The sequence below is a fragment of the Schistocerca cancellata genome, chromosome 6 (assembly GCF_023864275.1).
Source record: "Schistocerca cancellata isolate TAMUIC-IGC-003103 chromosome 6, iqSchCanc2.1, whole genome shotgun sequence".
NCBI lineage: Eukaryota > Metazoa > Arthropoda > Insecta > Orthoptera > Acrididae > Schistocerca > Schistocerca cancellata.
The window spans coordinates 483124377-483143944 of NC_064631.1; the positions used below are offsets into that span (position 1 = coordinate 483124377).

General features: G+C 37.2%; 1 protein-coding gene across 1 annotated transcript in view; it reads right to left on the bottom strand.

Annotated features, from left to right (window-relative positions):
- The window catches only part of LOC126088398 (uncharacterized), a 160738-nt gene that overhangs the window by 9463 nt on the left and 131707 nt on the right, over positions 1-19568 (bottom strand). The window contains exons 3-7 of the mRNA XM_049906537.1: positions 15626-15806; positions 12306-12360; positions 9648-9867; positions 8643-8796; positions 1005-1144 (exon numbers count right to left, since the gene is read on the bottom strand). Coding sequence (XP_049762494.1) covers positions 1005-1144; positions 8643-8796; positions 9648-9867; positions 12306-12360; positions 15626-15806 — 750 coding nt within the window. The remainder of the gene's footprint in view (positions 1-1004; positions 1145-8642; positions 8797-9647; positions 9868-12305; positions 12361-15625; positions 15807-19568) is intronic.

A 19568-nucleotide genomic window follows, 5' to 3' on the forward strand; every position in this document is an offset into this window, starting at 1 on the left:
GGGAAGGCAATCTGAAAGAAATGGGTTAACCGTTAACATATCGATGAAAGTGTTGAATTTTTCATCGATACCATTAATTTTATACATGTGTGACCATTTTTCTTTCTGAGATAAGCTGTTGAAGTAGTTTACAATATCCTGAATATACCTCCAATACCTACAATATCCTGATTATACCTCCTCTTACAGACATGTTGTTTATAATACTGCCTTTCATTTTTAAGCTTACTATTTGAGCAAGATGGTCACTAAAACCTACATCTTCTTCTGTCTCTCTGCTACATTCAGCAGAGTTTAACTGTCTCTAAATTGGCTAAGAACTCTATACTGTTGCACCACACAATATAAAATTTCAGGCCGAATAATTAAGTTAAAAGGGGAAGCTCAACAAATGAATAAATTGAATGTATTTTAATTACAATATTAGTGCATATCCCCCTTCTCTCCCAGGAAAGGAGTAGCACAGAAAATTATATAAAATTCTAAACAGTATTAACTGCAGACTTAAGTATCTGCATATTTTTTACACATTATATGGAGAGAAACATAGTTTTAGCTTCTATTTTGCAGGTTGTCCAGTATAATCCTTTCATTCTGCTATCTTCACAAAATTCCTCTCATTCTAACATCAACAAACCACAGACTTAGTTCTCCATATTGATTATACTCATACCCTTGTTAAAATGCACAAGCATCACATCTTACTAATGACAATACCTGAAAGATCTATCAAATACAGAATAAAACCAGCAGTATCATTTTGCATTGTACTTTTTTTCATGTATTTAGCTAATAATGGTACTATTTCACACAAGTGAAAGGCACAAATAAATCTAGCTGCAAAGTCAACATCATTTTATGGCAAATTTTTATGATAAGATTGTTCCATCACAACAGTACATGGAGAGTAATTTCAAAATCACTATCCCTCTGTATTATAATGATAAAAGACCACGTAGCAATAAATGCAAAGCCCACCACCTGTGAAGAGAATCAAGGCAAACCTTAGCATAAAGCTCAGCAAGATTATCTTCTGTGGAGAGAGGCCGAGATCTCGACCTGACCCAGGCGGGGAGGCTCCTCGTCTTGAGCACAGTAGGGCCAGGGGGTGGGTCACCCCCACGTGTGCCAACCTCATCCAGAACTGTAAACAAATATGAGACTATGTCACATTAGGTCAAATGTGTAAAAGAATAACACACTGAGCTATTTAATTTTCTTATTAATCACAGTTTCACATTGGCTAACACAGAGAAATCTTTGAAATAGTTATGTGGCAGCTGGAATGTTTGCAGTCTTGGAAGGAGTGCTTTCTACTTTGAATATAAACAATTATTTAAAATTATAATGCACTCAAAATGAACTTATTATGAAATTAGCCATTTTGCAGTTGCTCTTGGAGAACCCAAGAACCCCTATTTTATATATTTATTTTCTCAGGTCCCATCGGGACAACTGAGTCAAAGCTGCTTGCTCATGCAAGAAGTCAGTAAACATATAGTTTATGGAATACCAATCTTGGAAACAAAAGAAAAGAAAAAATCGTATGAGTAGCTGGGGGGTGGGGGGGGACAGGCATCAACGGGAGGAAGGGGGAGATGGAGTGGGGGGGGGGGGGGGGAGAGAGAGAGAGAGAGAGAGAGAGAGAGAGAGAGAGAGAGAGAAAATATCTGTAGCAATATGTGTACTACATAATAACAGGAGGAACTTACTATGAGGATATCTTGCAAATAATTTTTAAAAAATGTGTTCTGGAATGAAGCCTTTCAATTTAGTTTTAAATTTCAAGGTTTACTGCTCATAATTTTTTCATTTCTGGTAGAAGCTTATTGAAAATTAAACCTGCACATCTCTCTCTATACAATAAACCTTTAACTGCTAATCTTAATGACTATGTTAATCATGTATACTTTGTCAACAACTATGAAGTGCATAGCAGAAGATACTTAGGACTGTATCAGATGCTAGGTTTTCTTCCTGTTCCATTAGCAAATGAACACTGGAAGAATGACTGCTCAAATGCTTCTGAGTGCACTATAATTAGTCTCATCTTGACTTTGTGGTTCATAGGAGGACAAACACATAGGCGTTGGAAGTATATTTCTAGATACTTTACTTAATACTCAATTTTGAAACTTTGTAAGTAGGCTTTCATGGGATACTTTGCACATCTACCTTCAGACATCTACCATTTTAAGTTTTTCCAGCATTTCTGTGTCATTCTCACATAAAACAAAGAAATTACTGACAGTTAGTACTCCTTAACTGTACACATTCAATATTAATAACTCAATATCCCCTGTTAGTCCTATATGGTATGGGTCCCACACACTTGAGCAATATTCTAAGATGGGACACACATATGTTTTGTAAGAAGTCTCTTTTGTAGACTAAATTCTGCCTTTTCCAATGAACCAAAATCTGCCATTGGCTTTACCTACTTGCTTATTTCCCTTGCACTCACATTGTTTTCATTTGCCCTGTATGAGCAGTTTATAATTTTTTTCTCCCATAAAACTCTTCATTTACTTATCAAATCATTGTCTGACTTCACTGATAATTTACTCGTCTAGTGACAGCAAAACATTGCTCTTAATGATAGAAACTGTGTGTACAACCCCCCCCCCCCCTCTCTGTTTCCATCCTCCCCACTGTGTGACAGAACACTACATTGCACAGAGAGTGGGCAAATCTTAGGAAACCATTGGACACTTCGTAAGAGTTTTACTTGACACGCACAAGGTCTCATGTCGACAGCAGAAAGCAAAGGCCAGAGATATATCATGTCCATTGAAAACCTGACCTATTCTGAGGAAGACTTTGTGACTTTTCTCAAATGTTTTGGGAAAAGGGATTTCATGGGTTCACTATTTTCAATCCAAATCCAAGGTTCAACTGGAACAGTGGAAACAACCCTCTTCATAGGCCCCCAAGAAGTTCAAGTCAGTCACACCACATGGAAAAGTTGTAGTCTCTTGTTTTTTGGGATTTTAGGGGGGTTATCCTGGCCAAATACCTCAAAAAAGGTGAAAAAATGAGTGGAGCATATTAAACTGCCCAACTAACACATTTGAGGGAGGCCATCAAAGTGAAATGCATCAGGATGTTGGCAAAACATGTGCTCTTCAATCAGGACATTGCACCCATGCACATAACTATTACTGTAATGTCTGCCATCTACTCCTCTGGCTTCAAACTGCTTCAGCACCCACCGTATTCACGTGACTTGGTTCCACATGACTTTCATCTCATCTCTGAGCTCAATACATATCTAGCTGGAACCCATATTTGATCAGTTGATAATGTCATGGTTGCAGTGTAGGACAAGGAGGGTATAATGGGCCTGTGTCACTGGTAACAAAAGTGTGTGGCCCTAAAATGGGACTATGCTGAAAAACAACTATAAAAATTTGGACTACAGACAACCTTTATTGGGTGGGCCGAGATCTTTTCAATCAACTCTTGCATATTCTAAAAGTGATTATGAAAAAGACTCATGCTAATAAGCATGTAGCATTACATAAATGTAAGCAGCTCATGCATGTGTAAAGGCATGACAAGGCACAGGGAAGTTAAATTCTTGTTCAGAACCACAAAAAGCATGTGTTACACTTGCCTTCCTGGAGAAACATAAAAATTAAAACTTGAAATCTTGTTCAAAATTAAAATTTTAAAAGGGTCTTGTGTTACAAGCTGCATGTACAGTGGCACTGAACTGATCAATTTTAATCAAACTGGTCACAGATTAAAAACATGATTTAACAGGGGGGGGGGGGGGGGGGAGGGGGCGCAAAAGGCAAACAGTCATTCACTAACATGTCATCACAAAAAGTTCCTTAGTAATGTAAAGAGTTTCATTTGTTTTGTGTTAAGATAGTGTGAACAGTATAAAATGCTTTGTTAAAACAAGTAAGATATCACTCGCCCTCGGCTTCTTGGCTGCATTATGGGCTGCAGAACTGTAGGACCCACCTTGACAGGTTTGAGATGCACTGCACAGATGCAGCAACTACTTTGGTAGCAGAGTACAATGGGTGCATATGGTGTTTTTTTTAGGCTGAGCAATCGTTTGAGCCCTCTGGTGAAAACTTGGCAATCAATACACAATGAGTGAAATAAGATCACAAACAAAATAAAGACACACTGACTGTCAAATTTTTTACAGTAAACTGCCACAACATTCTTAACAAAGTTCTTCAATTTACTGCAATCAGGAAAGTTGTAAATACTTAACCATGCATGGAATGTATATCAAAAAGACAAGAGTACGTGCCATGGAGGGGGAGCATTCATTGCTGTTGACAAAAATGTTGTGTCTATAAATGTTGAAATTCAGTGTAACTGTGAAATTATCTGGATGTTAGTAACCAAACTAGGTGAACTCAAGTTAATGAATGGGTGTTTTTACCAGCCATCTGATTCCACAGTTCCATTTGTGGAGTCATTCAAAAAAAGTTAATGCTAGTAGTGTTGAAGTATCTCGATACTAGCAGTTAGAGGCCACTTTAAACTGCAGAGAATAGACTGGGATGTCTATGGATTCACTGCAGGTGGTAGGGACAGAAAATCTGGCGAATTAGTTCTGAATATGTTTCCCAAAAGCTGAGCAGCCAATTGAATAATCCACACGCAATGTAAATATTTTAGACCTCATAGTTACCAGAAATTGTGACCTTTCTGGCTGTGTCAGTATGGGGTTTAGCAAACAAGATGTCATCATAGGCATCACAATTACTGAAGTTAAGAAATCCACCAACACGAGGAGTAGAGTATTTATGCTAGAAAGAGCAGATATATAATTGTTATCATCCTATTTAAACAATTAATGGACATCATTTCCAATATTATGGACATGGGGGAATTATGGGCAAAGTTGATTGTAATTCATGCTCTGGAGAACTATGAGCTGTGTAAATGAATTAATGATGAAAAAGACAAAACAGAATTTGGAAAATGCTGAGGAAGCAGAGACTGTCAGACTTTAGTGGAAGACCTTGCCAAGAATATGAGAAAATTCTGGTTCTACGTAAAATCTATAAGCAGGTTGAAGGCTTCTGTCCAGTCATTCATCAAACCAATCTTGTGTGGCAATAGAAGGCAGTGAGAGGAAAGAAGATTTTTAAATTTTGTGTTCAAAAAATCACTCACACAGATGAATTGTACAGGTATACCATTTTTTCACCATAGCACATACTCTCACATGAAGGACATAGAAACAGAAATCCCAAAAGCTGAGAAGCAACTAAAAGAGATGAAAACAAATAAATTGCCAGGTATGGATGGAATCCCATTTCAGTTTTACAGAGAGTACTCTTTGGCACTGACCCCTTACTTAGCATGTATTTATTGTGAATCTCTCACCAATGCAATGGTCCAAGCATCTGGGAAAAAGGGTAAAAGAATGGACCTCCAAACTTACAGACCTCCATCCTTGGAAAACACAGAATGGCATGTAACAATTTTGTGAAAAGGAAATTTGCTACACACCATATAGTGGAGATTCTGAGTCGCAGATAGGCACAACAAAAAGACTGTCTCAAATAACAGCTTTCAGCTAGTAAGGCCTTTGTCAGAATTAGACAGCAAACACACACATACACATTCACGCAAACACAACTCACACACACGACTGCAGTCTCAGGCAACTGTCGCAATGTGGCCTCAGTTGCCTGAGACTACAGTTGTGTGAGTGAGTTGTTGTATTTGCATGAGTGTGTATGTGTGTGTTTGCTGTCTAATTTTGACAAAGGCCTTACTGGCAGAAAGCTATTATTTGTGACAGTCTTTTTGTTGTGCCTATCTGTGACTCAGCATCTCCACTATATGGTGAGTAGCAACTTTCCTTTTCACAATATTGTTACAGACCTTTATCCTTAACATTTGTTTGCTGCAGAAGTCTTGGGCACATTTTCTGTTTAAATAGAATAAATTTTCTTGAGACAGAAAAGTTTCTGTTCACAAATCAGCACAGATTTAGAAAGCATTGCTTGTGTGAAACTCGGTTTGTCCTCCAATATCCTGTGAACCATTGATGAATGGCAACAGGTAAATTTCATATTTCTAGATTTCCAGAAAACATTTGACACAGTGTCACACTGCAGACAGCTAAGGAAGGTCCAAGCATGTGGAACAGGTTCTTGATATATGAGTGGCAGAAAGACTTCTTAAGCAGTGGCACCCAGAGCATTGTCCTGGAAGGCAAGTGTTCATCAGAAACAACAATATCAGGAGTGCCCCAAGCAAGTGTGATAGGACCACTCTTGTTTTCTAAATACGTGAATGATCTGATAGATAGGGTGAGCAGCAATCTCTGACTGTTGGCTGATGATGCTGTAGTATACAGGAAAATGTCTTTACTGAGTGGTTGTAGTTGGACAGAATTTCTATTTGGTGTGATGAATGGCAGTTTGCTGTTAAAAAAAGTGGGTTAATGCATACAAGTAGGAAAAACAGTCCTGTGATGTTCAAATATAGTATTAGACATATGCTGCTTGACACAGTCACGTCAATTAAATATCTAGCCGTAACGTTGCAAAGTTATATGAAATCCAATGAACACATTAATTCACCACTAGGGAAGACAAATGGTCAGCTGTACTTTATTGGTAGAATTTTAGGAAAGTGTAGCTCATCTACAAAGGACACCATATATAAAACACTAGTGCAGCCCATTCTCGAGTACTGCTCGAGTGTTTTGGATCCCACAGTGTCAAACTACAGAAAGACAATGAAGCAATTCAGCTGTGTGCTAGATTTGTTAACAGGAAGTCTGATCAGCATGAGAATATTGTGGAGCTGCTTGGGATATCATTTGGGAATCCATGGACAGAAGACAACTTTGTTTTCATGAAACACCGCTAAAAAAATTCAGCGAACTGTCATTAGCACCTGACTGCAAAACTATTCTACTGCCACAAATGAACATTTTGAATAAGGACTGTGAAGACAAGATAAGAGAAATCGTGAGTGGAACAGGAAAGAGAATGACTAGTAGTCATACAAAGTACCCTCTGCCATATGGAGTATGTGTGCAGATTTAACATAGAAAATGCCTCAGTCACAGAACCATAATATGCGTTTTCTGATGATGAAGTTTTCCTGAATTCATACTATGAGTGATTTTATATCTTCCAAAATGTTTGACCAATTTGTACTTAACTTCAGTGGAAACTAGCAGCACTTGAAAGACACACTGCACAGGTGGCAAGGTACAGACTAGATAGATATTCACTTATCATCTTAAGTGTATGTGATATTTCATGTGCTTGGCTCTTTATTAATTTGATAACTGAGTCAGTCTTGTTTTCTGTAGTTGAATTCATTGTAACTGTCTTGAAAAACCTTCTGTTAAAAGCTATGTACACTTGCTTGTATCACACAAACTTTTATGCAACTTGCCACCTATTAAAAGAAAATGATTATTAAATATTTTGCATATGCCTAGTGTACCAGTAATACATCGAGTTTTCCACACTAGGGACGTAATATCTTGAGCACCCTTTTTCTGCCTTGACAGTGTTTCACAAATTATTATAAAGTTGAAATTTTTTTCTTGTATAATTTTGGCTTTATGATGATGTTCTTCATCATTTTGTTATGAACTACTGCAACTTTTCTGTGAGTGTCATATACCATTTCCTTCTATTTAATATCCTGATACCACGGGTTGCTTAAAGAGGTAGGTCCTTGGTATTGTACGTGACTTTTTTTTTTAGTGGGAAAGAGCTGTGAAAGAAAGTGAAGCAGGTTTGTAGAAAAGTATTACATTTGGTTGAACAAAATACTTTTTTTTTCTTCAGTGTTATTTGGAGGTGTGTTGTACATTAAATCTTTCATTTGCCATCTTGGAACATCACTCTGCCAAGTTTCCATCAGTGTTGGTTTTATTGTATCACTATATGGCAGTGAACACCTAAGTTAACTGTTACTGTTTAAAACAATGGAAACTCCAGGTAGGAATATCAACAGTGTAGGAATGTTACCCTTCCCTGTTTTCTTGTTAGAAAGTGCAGTGTCTGTACTAAGTTGTAGGAATTGAGCAGACCTATAGGCCTTCTTCCATGTAAATTAAAAATAAGGAAACTCGTTAATCCGTAAAAGTTCGTTTGAAAAAGCCTGAGTTTCCAGAATTTATTTCCATTTTGAATGCTGAAACTCTTGGATTTCCTTCCACACATAGGAGCAAACTTTCAGTGATAGATATATCATTAATTATGAATAAAATTAGGTCCAAACATTCTTTTCCCTTGATAACTTATTAAAAAGTTAATATTACAGTTCTTATCCAAAATTAACATATTTCTTATGAACTAAGCTTAGTACAGTATTAAGTCTAGTGAGAAAAATACATACAAAAGGATAATAACTAAGTTGATGGAAAAAGTTCTTCTGACACCCACACATGTATACACATGAGAGAGAGAGAGAGAGAGAGAGTGAACAACCACCAAGCCTCTTATATCTGGTAAGTAATGGTCTGTCAGACAGAATCTACCCTCACATGTGTAATTATTTTATGAATTAGTGATAAGAAGCTTTTTTCTGTTCAGAAAAGCTCAAGGAAATTAGAGAATAACATTATGTTAGTAATGTGCAAATAGTTTACTAATACAAAATTACTTGTTTGTCATAATGATACTCACTGCTGCTCGAGGCATATTGGCTACTGTGTGCATTGAACTCTGAAATTTCTGGCAAATGATTTCCCCTCGGTTCTCCACCAGTTGCAACATCACAAGGACCAAACCTGATTGGTTGGCTTATTGGTCTGCGCCTCTTGTCTGCACAACTCTGAGGCTGAAACATTGACCAGACTTCTTATAGCATATGATAACAAGTGAAACATTATTTAAAAAATTACAAAAAATATCTATTTTAATGTGAATCCTTCTGCAATAAAACATCTGTGTTACATTCAAAGCCAAAAACTTGGAGTTCCACTTCTTGCTTTAATATATCTTCCAGTAATTTATTTTTCACTAAACCTGAAAGTAGAATATTCATTTTTTGATACATAAAAACAGTCACACAGCTTTTTCCTCAATATTTGATCAATCACTTATTATTTTATTATCCTAATCTGTACACTGCTCTATCAAGGGTTATCTTTGATGAATCCATACAAAGGAAAATTTTTTGGCCAATTCTTATCTTTCGGAGGCACATCTTGTGCAGCCAACAGAAGTATACAACATAACGCATAAATAAAACCTATGTTCTGAAACCACAGGTTCATTCTTCATTGTGGGAGACAGTAGGGAATGTCATGGAAGTGGGGGAGGGGGGGGGGGGTGGACTAGGTCATCCATAACCAAATTTTGAGATGAATGAAATGTCTTAACTTAGATTCTGACTGATGTACAGCCCATCCCTCCTACATTTACTATTTTAGTTATTTTATTGGGCAGTTTTTGTGATGTCGCATTGGCGTTGTCTCTCATACAGCCCATAATAATAAACACAGTTAAACAGTACGTAACAATAGAATGAACTCCCAAAATTTATGACCTGCAGCTGTTAGGAATAAACAAGCTTTCTACATCATAAAGCAACTTCCCTTTCTGAAAGTTACAACAGACATAAGAACAGATATTCCTAATTCCTATTTAAAACGTGGAGAGTAACTTTTTTGAGAGAACCATACTTACGACTTGGTTTTGGTCCTGCATACAGCTGACAGATCTTGGCAAGGGACAGGGGTCTAGTCGTTCAAGGTTGTTAGGACTGAGCACCCTGCTGTTGTAGAACCAGTGGGAGCCAGTGACAATAGGAGCCGCTGCTGCTGCAGCAGCAGGGTTTGCAGGTACTACCAGACGGCTGCTGTATGCCCACTGCCCACTTTTTGGGGCTGCGTACACAGCAGAGTGGCTGCAATCAGAAAACATAACAACTGAAACATGTGTTTGAAAGCAGAGAATGCAATATAAGGACTAGTTTATTAGTTATTAACTTCATTTGTAGAAAAGTAATTCAAACAGTGTCAGAAGAGACAAGGATGATGCAAACACTGACATAACATTGTGTAGGGGCACATTTGGCAGGATCCTTGTGATGACAGACTTATAAGCATTGAATACGGCAGTCAGTGGAGTTTTATATTATTTTCCTTAAAGAAACTGTTCCCATAATTTGAGAGATGCTCAAGGAGGATAATGGGCTCTTAAGTGTATTTCGAATTCAGATCACAGTCGCTTCACAATATTAAATTCCAGCCTCTCAGAAGGTGAGAGACAGTGTGTTATTCCATCCATATCAAAACATTCTTTGGCAACTGTAGCTACACAAGTGAGATACTGTAATCTTAGATGGTGTAACCCCCTTCTGAGAACAATGTCCAAGCTATTGAGTAAACTTTATGGCATTGACCTGTTTCACTTAATTTTGCTTTCAGTGAGACCATGAAACTCACTGAAAGCCACTATATGCACAACCTATTACAGGATATCAAGTGTGCTAAGTAGTGTAAAGAAGAGATTTTTATCTTACACTTCCCTGGTACTTTTCACCTTTTGTGATAGGCAACAATATGAAAGAAAATTTGTCAGATGATGTTACATGTTTACACCAGCTGGTTGTCCATGTTCTATTCTCTTGCAGCACTGAAGCCTCCTTTTGCATTCACTTGGTTTAAAAAAAGAGGGAGGTAGCTGCTGCTCTTCTTCTTTCTTCTCAAAGCCACTCTATGATTAATATTTTCTTTGTTCAGCAGACATTAACCTGTGTTCTGCAGACACATACAGTAATTTCAGCAGTCACTTTTGTGCCAGTAGTCTTTATATAAGAGACAAGAATGGCTTTAATGGCTATGACTTGCAGCAGGGAGGGGGCAGAAACCTTCCACACTGCCAAGCACTATGAAATATTGCCATGGAGGACAATGAATAAAGCTGTATCACCACGGAACCATAGCCACGTTGTAGTCTGTGGGGAGCTGATATTGTCGTACTAGATGTGTGACAGATGTAACAGTAAGTGTCAATACAAGTTGCCCTCATTGGAAGTCCTCATATAATATGAGCAACTGTGATCATAGATATAATGGCAGTTCAGGACACTTCCAAAGAAGGGTAAGATGTAACTGTACAAAAGATAAATCAGAAAACACACCTTAGAAATAAGGTGTTTGTACCAAAGTGTCCATATAACTTTGCCCAACTCCTGTACATAATTATTTGCTGGTTACTACTAGATATTTCTGTTTGATAACTCATCTGTGGATGCAGAAGGAGTTATTACAAAAAATACTATTTGTATCTATGTTTAAAAATGTTTGAATTGTCTGACAGACTTTTTTTATTTCCATGGAGTGATTATTAATGGGCTTTAGCAATGAACTTCACTCCTTTCTAAGCAAAATACATAATCATAGTATTAAAAATTGCATACACTATTCTTTGTTGTATCTATTTGTGCATTATTATCACTGAATCTATTTCGCAACATCACCATCATTCTCAGAATAGTAGGCACTACTGATGAATTTCATCACAGGGCAGAAGTAGTGTGAGACTACTGCACATAACTGTTTAAACAGATACCTGAAATGCATATCTCTGAATCCCATAAATAATTTCTTATAATTTTTGTCATTATCAAATTTCCTTTTTTGCTACAAACCATCAGTGGGTGAAATAATATATAAGCTAACCAGTTTCCATACCCAAACAACAAATCATTCTATAGCAAAACCTATTCATTCTACAAGTCCACAAAATAATTTCTCCAGTTCATGTTGTAATAAATATCTACCATCCAAAACATAGTAGCCTATATGCTGTGCTGGCACGCTACATGATTTCTTAAACAAACAACTGAGCAAATTGATCCTTTTTGTTGGTCAATATTAACCTGGAAGACTATTAACAATTTTCACAAATTATCATTTTAAATTATCTCAGCTGATGTACTAACTTTACAATAAAACTTGCATCATCAACAAATGAGTAATTATGTTCTGCTACACTTATGAGTCTGGACACTTTTTAAAATGAAGTGGTTATATGGTGCCATGGGGATAGCAAGACTTACTTAAGCTAGATGTATTTTTTCCTACTTTGTAAAATTAGAGTATTTTATGAACTAGAAAATGATGTGTAATCATGTTAATGACTAGGATTAATGTCCATGAGAACATCTGCAAGATAAAATATTTATAAAATGGTTGTGGGAAAAATCAAAATCGCAATTTAAAAACAATACTGTCAGATAATACAGACAAAACCACTGGAAAGAGAAACAGAGAGAGAGAGAGAGAGAGAGAGAGACAGAGAGAGAGAGAACCACCATGCAATGGATGTGTATATTACCTTGGCATAACAGGTACACCACTTCTTTGTCTTGCTGCCATCTCTTCTCTTGCACCTAATAACAAAAGAAATTTGTTTATTATATTTGTTCACTGGGATACATATCCCATAGATCAGTTTTTGTGTCATAACACATGGATGTAGAATGTGTCAAAACATTTAATTCATTATTATGTTTGTATCATTAAGCACCATAAAGAGAGATCAAGAATACAAATTAGAAAATAATTATAAAAAAACCAATCAGTAATTTCTAATTATACTCACAGAGGTTAAGATAAAATTTTCAGATATTATCTAAACAGTTATTTATAAAGTAAAAAAGAATTGAAGCACCATGCTACATTAAAGTTGGAATACACAGAAATACATGGGAAATAATCTTCTCTCTCTCTGCTACAGAATTCACCTAGAAGGAAATCAACAGTGGTAGTGGTACAGAACACTGAACTTATGAGTACACGAGAATATTTTGTATTTGAGAAAACAGATTTTTGGTTATACTGAAAGACAAACAATGGAAAGTCCTCTGGCTTCAGCTGGCCATGTGTGTGCGAGCTGCATTTGTGCGAGTGTATGTGTTTATGTTGCATATTTTCAACAAAAGCCTTGTTGGCCGAAAGATTACTTTCCGACAGTCTTTTTGATTGTGCCTATCTGCAACTCAGCATCTCCACTATATGGTGAATAGCTACTATACTTTTCATAATATAAAAACACGATAATTTAGAAGTAAAGATAACAGCTCACCAAATAGTTGACTCCTCAACAGGCACATAAATAAGACTGAAACCTTCACTCTCTTTTGGAAGAATCCTTTTACAAGCTACAATGGGCAGGGCATGCACACACACACACACACACACACACACACACACACACAGACACAAACATACCTACCTTTACAGCTAGATTGTGCCAACTGAGTAAGCAAAGCTGGTACTACAGCTCTGAATCAGCTTGCAATACTGCTGCAGTTCTAGCTTTGTGCACAATGTAGCTGTAAAGATTATTCTCTCTCTCTGTCTCTCTCTCTCTCCCCCCCTGTGTGTGTGTGTGTGTGTGTGTGTGTGTGTGTCAGGAGACTTATGGGCACAGAGCATTATTCAGTGACTAGGGGACACATGTTAACAAATCCATTGACACTTGTACAGAGCCCAGTATGCTGCGGAGGGATTAGTGCACCAGTATCAGCTCCCTCTTCCATTCCATTTGCATACGATTGCAGGTGTAGTGACTGTAAATAAATGTCTGTATAGTAAAAATGCTTTAGAATATTAACTGAATTTTCCACTGGTTCTTGGCAGAATGCGACAACAATAACAATTAGAAAACACTTCCTACTGATCTGCAAAATTATATTTATTTAGTCACAAACCAGCTTCCGATTTCTTAGACCACTAATCAGCGACAACTGATTATAAAAAAAATAGATAAAATGATGTGTGTCTGACACAGGTATTATTTATGCAGAAGATACAAAAATTTCCATTATATTGTCCTCAAGTACATCGCCCTTGTATAGACCCTCTATATACTCCTTCCACCTTTCTGCTTTCCATTCTTTGCTTAGAACTGGGTTTACATCTGAGCTCTTGATATTCATACAAGTGGTTCTCTTCTCTCGAAAGGTCTCTTTAATTTTCCTGTAGCAGTATCTATCTTACCCCTAGTGAGATAAGCCTCTACATCCTTAATCCTTACATTTGTCCTCTAGCCATCCCTGCTTAGCCATTTTGCACTTCCTGTCGATCTCATTTTTGAGACATTTGTATTCCTTTTTGCCTGCTTCATTTACTGCATTTTTATATTTTCTCCTTTCATCAATCAAATTCAATATTTCTTCTGTTACCCAAGCATTTCGACTAGCCTTCGTCTTTTTACCTACTTGATCCTCTGCTGCCCTCACTACTTCATCCTTCAGAGCTACCCATTCTTCTTCTACTGTACTTCTTTCCCCCATTCCTGTCAGTTGTTCCCTTATGCTCTCCCTGAAACTCTGTACAACCTCTGGTTTAGTCATTTTATCCACATCCCATCTACCTAAATTCCCACCTTTTTGCAGTTTCTTCAGTTTTAATCTACAGTTCGTAACCAATAGATTGTGGTCAGAGTCCACATCTGCTCCATGTAGAGTGTTTCCATACGAAAGTATTACTTTTTTTTAGTTACGTTAACTGAAACAGGAAACAATGTTTTTATGTACATTTCACAACTGATGAAAAATAAAGCTGAATTTACAATTTTAATCTAGCATTTGTAATTAAAACTTTTAAACAGAGGGGAAAAAGGAAATTAAGTTTGGTCACTAACTACTACCAGCAGGATGATTTTTCCGCTTTTCTTAACATAATATGAAAATCCACATTCTACATCACAAGAGTTATTTTCTGTTGAAAGATGGTCAGCAAAGGTTGAATCATTCTTTTTCAGTCTTCAGATTCTCTCACATTCAGATAACTTGAACTGACAACTCGGCATTACTGACTAATATATACTTTCCTGCAGTGCTTGCATGTGATTTTAAGCACATCACTCTGTGTGAAAAGTGCAGTTTATCTTTATTATGAACTGAAATTTTTGATATACTGTTTGATTGTAGTTGTGACACTAACTTTTTTGTCTGCTACTATATAGGACAATGCATCAGTTTTTGTAACTAATGACTGGTTTCTGCTGGCCAACATATGGAAGTTGTGTATTTTTACACCTTTTCTTCTTTCATAGTATATTATGAACCAGTTCTCAGACGATAGTGGGGAAATAGTGTCTGTTGTCTTCTGTGGGCACTAAATTGCTAGAACGTTCTCTAATATATGATCTGTGGAAGGAGCACTGCCAAACCCGTTCTTTTGTAAATGTGTATTACATAGTCAATATTTTCTGATATGTTCCATGTCTTGAGGATTTCCTCATTGCAGGTCTTTGGACTGGACAGTGTATCTAATCTAATCTGAAAACACAAAGGACCTGATTGGCTAACATAATGTGTTTTATTACATTGTCCTTCTGGAACTGCATACTTATCCCATGCAAGTAGTTATTTTAGAGGACATTCCAAACAATTTCTTTTAATTATGTGCCACTGACATCTCTGATCTGAAGATACACCTTTCTGCTGACTACCAGGGCATCAGAAGCAACTGTAGTTCAGGTGAGAAGCCTGTAGTGAGCTTCGTGCCAACCAATGCAGGTGAGTACTCGATTGTGCACAACACTGTGTGTTCTTTACACAAACCTGAATTGACCTCTCTCAGTGCTGTAGTAAGCATCATAGTGAGTAAACCAGTGTAATGCAGGAAGAAGATATTGGTACTCACAATAGGCCTTGTCTCGGCGTGGCATAACACAGCAGCGCCAGACAATGAGGGCGATGAGGACGAGCAGGAGGAGCGCGCCGCCGCACACCGCCCCCACCAGCAGCGGCAGGTACTCACTCGGAATGCGCCAGCTGCCCCACTTCCAGCCACCCGCAGAACTCGGAGGCACTGTGCCGCTGTCCTGTTGGGACGTTAGATCTGTGTCATAATGGCACTAGAAAATTATAAGGTTTTCACCACCAATAACGATTCTTAGCAGAGCACCAAGCTTTATGAAGCTTCTTCCACTTAAACATCAACATACTGACATGGTAACAGAACTAATGTTTGGACAAACATTATGACAGTTTAGAAATGTATTGCCTGCCACGGCAATATTACAGCAAATTAGTGGAATGAAGTTCTTCCTCCCCTTTTTACCTCACTTTGTGAATAATTTTGATCTTGGTAAACACAGGATTCCTGTTTATAATATATTTTTACATGCTATGAAGCTTTACAATTAACACAGCTTCTTGCCATGTAGCTAAAAGAACTTTTCAATTCTTGAATCTAGCTATTCAAATACTTTGTAGAAAGAGTGATTAAAGAAGTATGAAACTTTCTAGCAGATAAAATCTACTAAATCTTTGTACCTGAATGGGACTCCCAGCCCACGACCCTTGCCTTTCGCAGGCTAGTGCAACTGAGCTACCCAAGCATGACTCACGATCCGTCCTCACAGCTTTACTTCCCACCAGTACCTCATCTTCTACCTTTCAAATTTCAAAGGAGTTCTCATGGGAGTAGCACTCCTGGAAGAAAGTACAGGGTGTCCATAAAGTCCCTTTACAACTTCCAAATTTTATTACAACAACAGTTGTTGAAATATTTTAACAACTTTTCTTTTGTTGTAATCAGTGTTTATGAAAGTTTTTTTGACAGTGTTTAGTAGACTTCTGTATGGGCGCCTTTAGTTGCATCAAGCACATCAAGATGGTACTCAATTACTTGCCATGTTCGCTATAGCATAGCATCATCAATGGTGGCAATGGCATTACGATGTTTTCCTCGGATGTTCTTGGTTGCCCACTCCTCCCTTTACCCAACACTGTCCCTGTCTTCATAAATTTTTTGTGCCATGCACAGATTGAAGGGTGTGATGGTGGATCTCTCCCAGAAGTTTCATTGAGTCTGAACATCCAATTTTGTCTCAATAAACCAGGACACACATTGTGCCTTCTATTGAGGAGTTGCCATTTTATAGAGGTTCAGTTCCATCCATCAATCAAGTATCTGAAACATGAAATTTTAGTATGTATAAAAACTGTAGTAAACAGTGATTACAATAGAAGAAATTTTGTTAAAATACTTCAACAACTGCCGTTGTAATAAAATTTTGAAGTTGTAAAGGGACTTAATGGACACCCTGTATACTGTGGGGACATGACTTAGCCACAGTTGGGGGAATTGTTTCCAGACTGAATTTTCACTCTACAGTAGTGGAATATGTGGTGATATGAAACTTCCTGGCAGCTGAAAATTGTGTGCTGGATCAGGACTCAAACTCAGAACCTTTGCCTTTCACAGGTAAGTGCTCTAACAATTCAGCTATGTGAGCATGCCTCAAAACTCATCCTCATAGCTTTATTTCCACCAGAACCTCATCTCCTATCTTCAAAACTTCAAAAAATTCTCCTCTGTAACTTACAGTCACAAAAGAAAGGATACTGCACAGAGAGAGTGTGGTAGGAGAGGTATGCTTGTAATTTTCTTTTGAAATGGTAGGAATTCACAATGCTACAGTATATAACTCCAACCTGAATACTTGACAATGAGGCAAAGTCCATATCAAAATAATTTTTCGGTCTTGCAATGTTATTGAAACTGATTTTTATGGTCAGTAACAAAAATCAGTAATGGGAAATGTACTGGGAAGTGAGTGAAAGAATTCCAAAATCATTAAAGAGATCTCTGCAATATTTGCAGCTATCTACCTCATACAATATTCATTATAGCTGGCACATCTGTCATGAGATAATCCAGCAATTGTGTTGCTATTAAAAAAATTTGTAGTTTATGTAGCTCTGTAATGTAACCTCTGTGGATTACTTACACAATTACATAGATCTGAAGATGATCAAGTGTGACCAAAACTAGTCATACAATTTAAAAAATTGGCAACTGAGACAGAAAAATGAATGATATAATATTTTTTTACACAGTATTCTTACTAGTCACATCTATTGAATAACCACATTATCTATTGTAGGTAACCTGCCCCATAAGGTAATTCCGTAAGATAACAGGAACTGTAGTGAAAATAGAAAAACAAGTCTGCAATTTTGTCTTCAGGTCAGTACAGCAAAAGATATTTCTAAGAGCAAAACATACTCCAGTGCTCTTATTGAGTTGTTTATCTATTTGTTGATCTAATTAGAACTTTTTTTCCACATGGACCACAAGGAATTTCACACAGTGTGTTTCATTTAGTGCATGACTGTTGAAATCTATTTCTGGTGCTAACATGTAGCTATTGCTTCTTTGAGATCACATTATCTCAGTATTTGAGAGATTAAGTCTTAAAGTGTAGTCTGTGAACAACTTGTAGGCCCATTTGGCTAACATCTGTACTGTGTCTCCAAACGTTGTGTTTGGACCCTCTGTTAGTAAGCTTGTGTCATGAGCAAATATTACAGTTTTTGAAATGGCATTTAAAGTCGTTGGATGATCATTATGTTTGTTAAAAACAAGAGCGACCACAGAATCAATCCTTTTGAGACCCCACATGTTATATTTCCCCAGATTTGAGGTCACTTGCACATTTGTGACACTGTCTGTAAATGAGACCATCTGCTTTCTCTTTTGAAATTAACACCCATTCCATGCCATTAATACCATAATACTTAAGCTTGCCAAGCAGAATTTTGTGATCCATACAAATCATGTAACTAATGAGGAGGTACTGAATAGAACTGGAGAGAAAAGAAATTTGTGGCACGACTTGACTAAAAGAAGGGATTCGAATGATAGGATACATTCTGAGTCATCAAGGGGTCACCAATGTAGTATTGGGGTTAAGTGTGAAGGGTAAAAACCATAGAGGGAGACAGAGAGATGAATACAGTAAGCAGTTTCAAAAGGATGTAAGTTGCAGAGATGAAGAGGCTTGCACAGGACAGAGTAGCATGAAGAGCTGCATCAAACCAGTCTTCCGACTGAAGAAAAAACACAACACAAAGACTTTGGTAACATCACAAAACATACCGACATGATAATACCTCTTGTTTAGCTCTGGCAGCACACCATTTGTGATTTATTTCATTGTTTTTTCTGTGGAGAATCCTTTACAAAAACCAAACTGAGAGGTCATTTGACAAGTTCACCTCTATTATATGAATTAGTGCTGTATTGTAGGCCACTTTCTCAAACACTTTTGAAAAGATTATGGTGAGAGAATTACATTCATAATTAGAGGTGATTTGCTTATCTTCAGGTCTATGGACACATTTTACAACAGCATATTTGAATATGTCAGGAAATGTAACATAAGACATTGATTGATTACAATGGTAGCTTAGGGACAGTCCTATCAAGTCTGCACAAAACTTTAATATTTTGCTAAAAACACCCTCACAGTGAGTAAAATTATTACTTTTAGCACACTGATGATTCCTTTGGGGTTGTATTTGTTACACTAATGTGTGTTGTTGATGCATGCTGTGTTTGCACAAGTAAATCTTGCATCTGTATGTGGTTGTTTACTTTGGAGTACAGCATTTTCTGCCACTGGGATGAAGTAATCTTTGAATCTGAAGGCCAATAATTTGCAAGTGTTGCCACCTTTGCAAGACTTTTTTTTCCTGAGGCCAAATTTCATTACGGTCACCATTTTTGTTTGCATCTTTTTTAATAATATTCCAAACTGTTTTTGCCCTATTCCTGCACACAGTGACTGCATGCA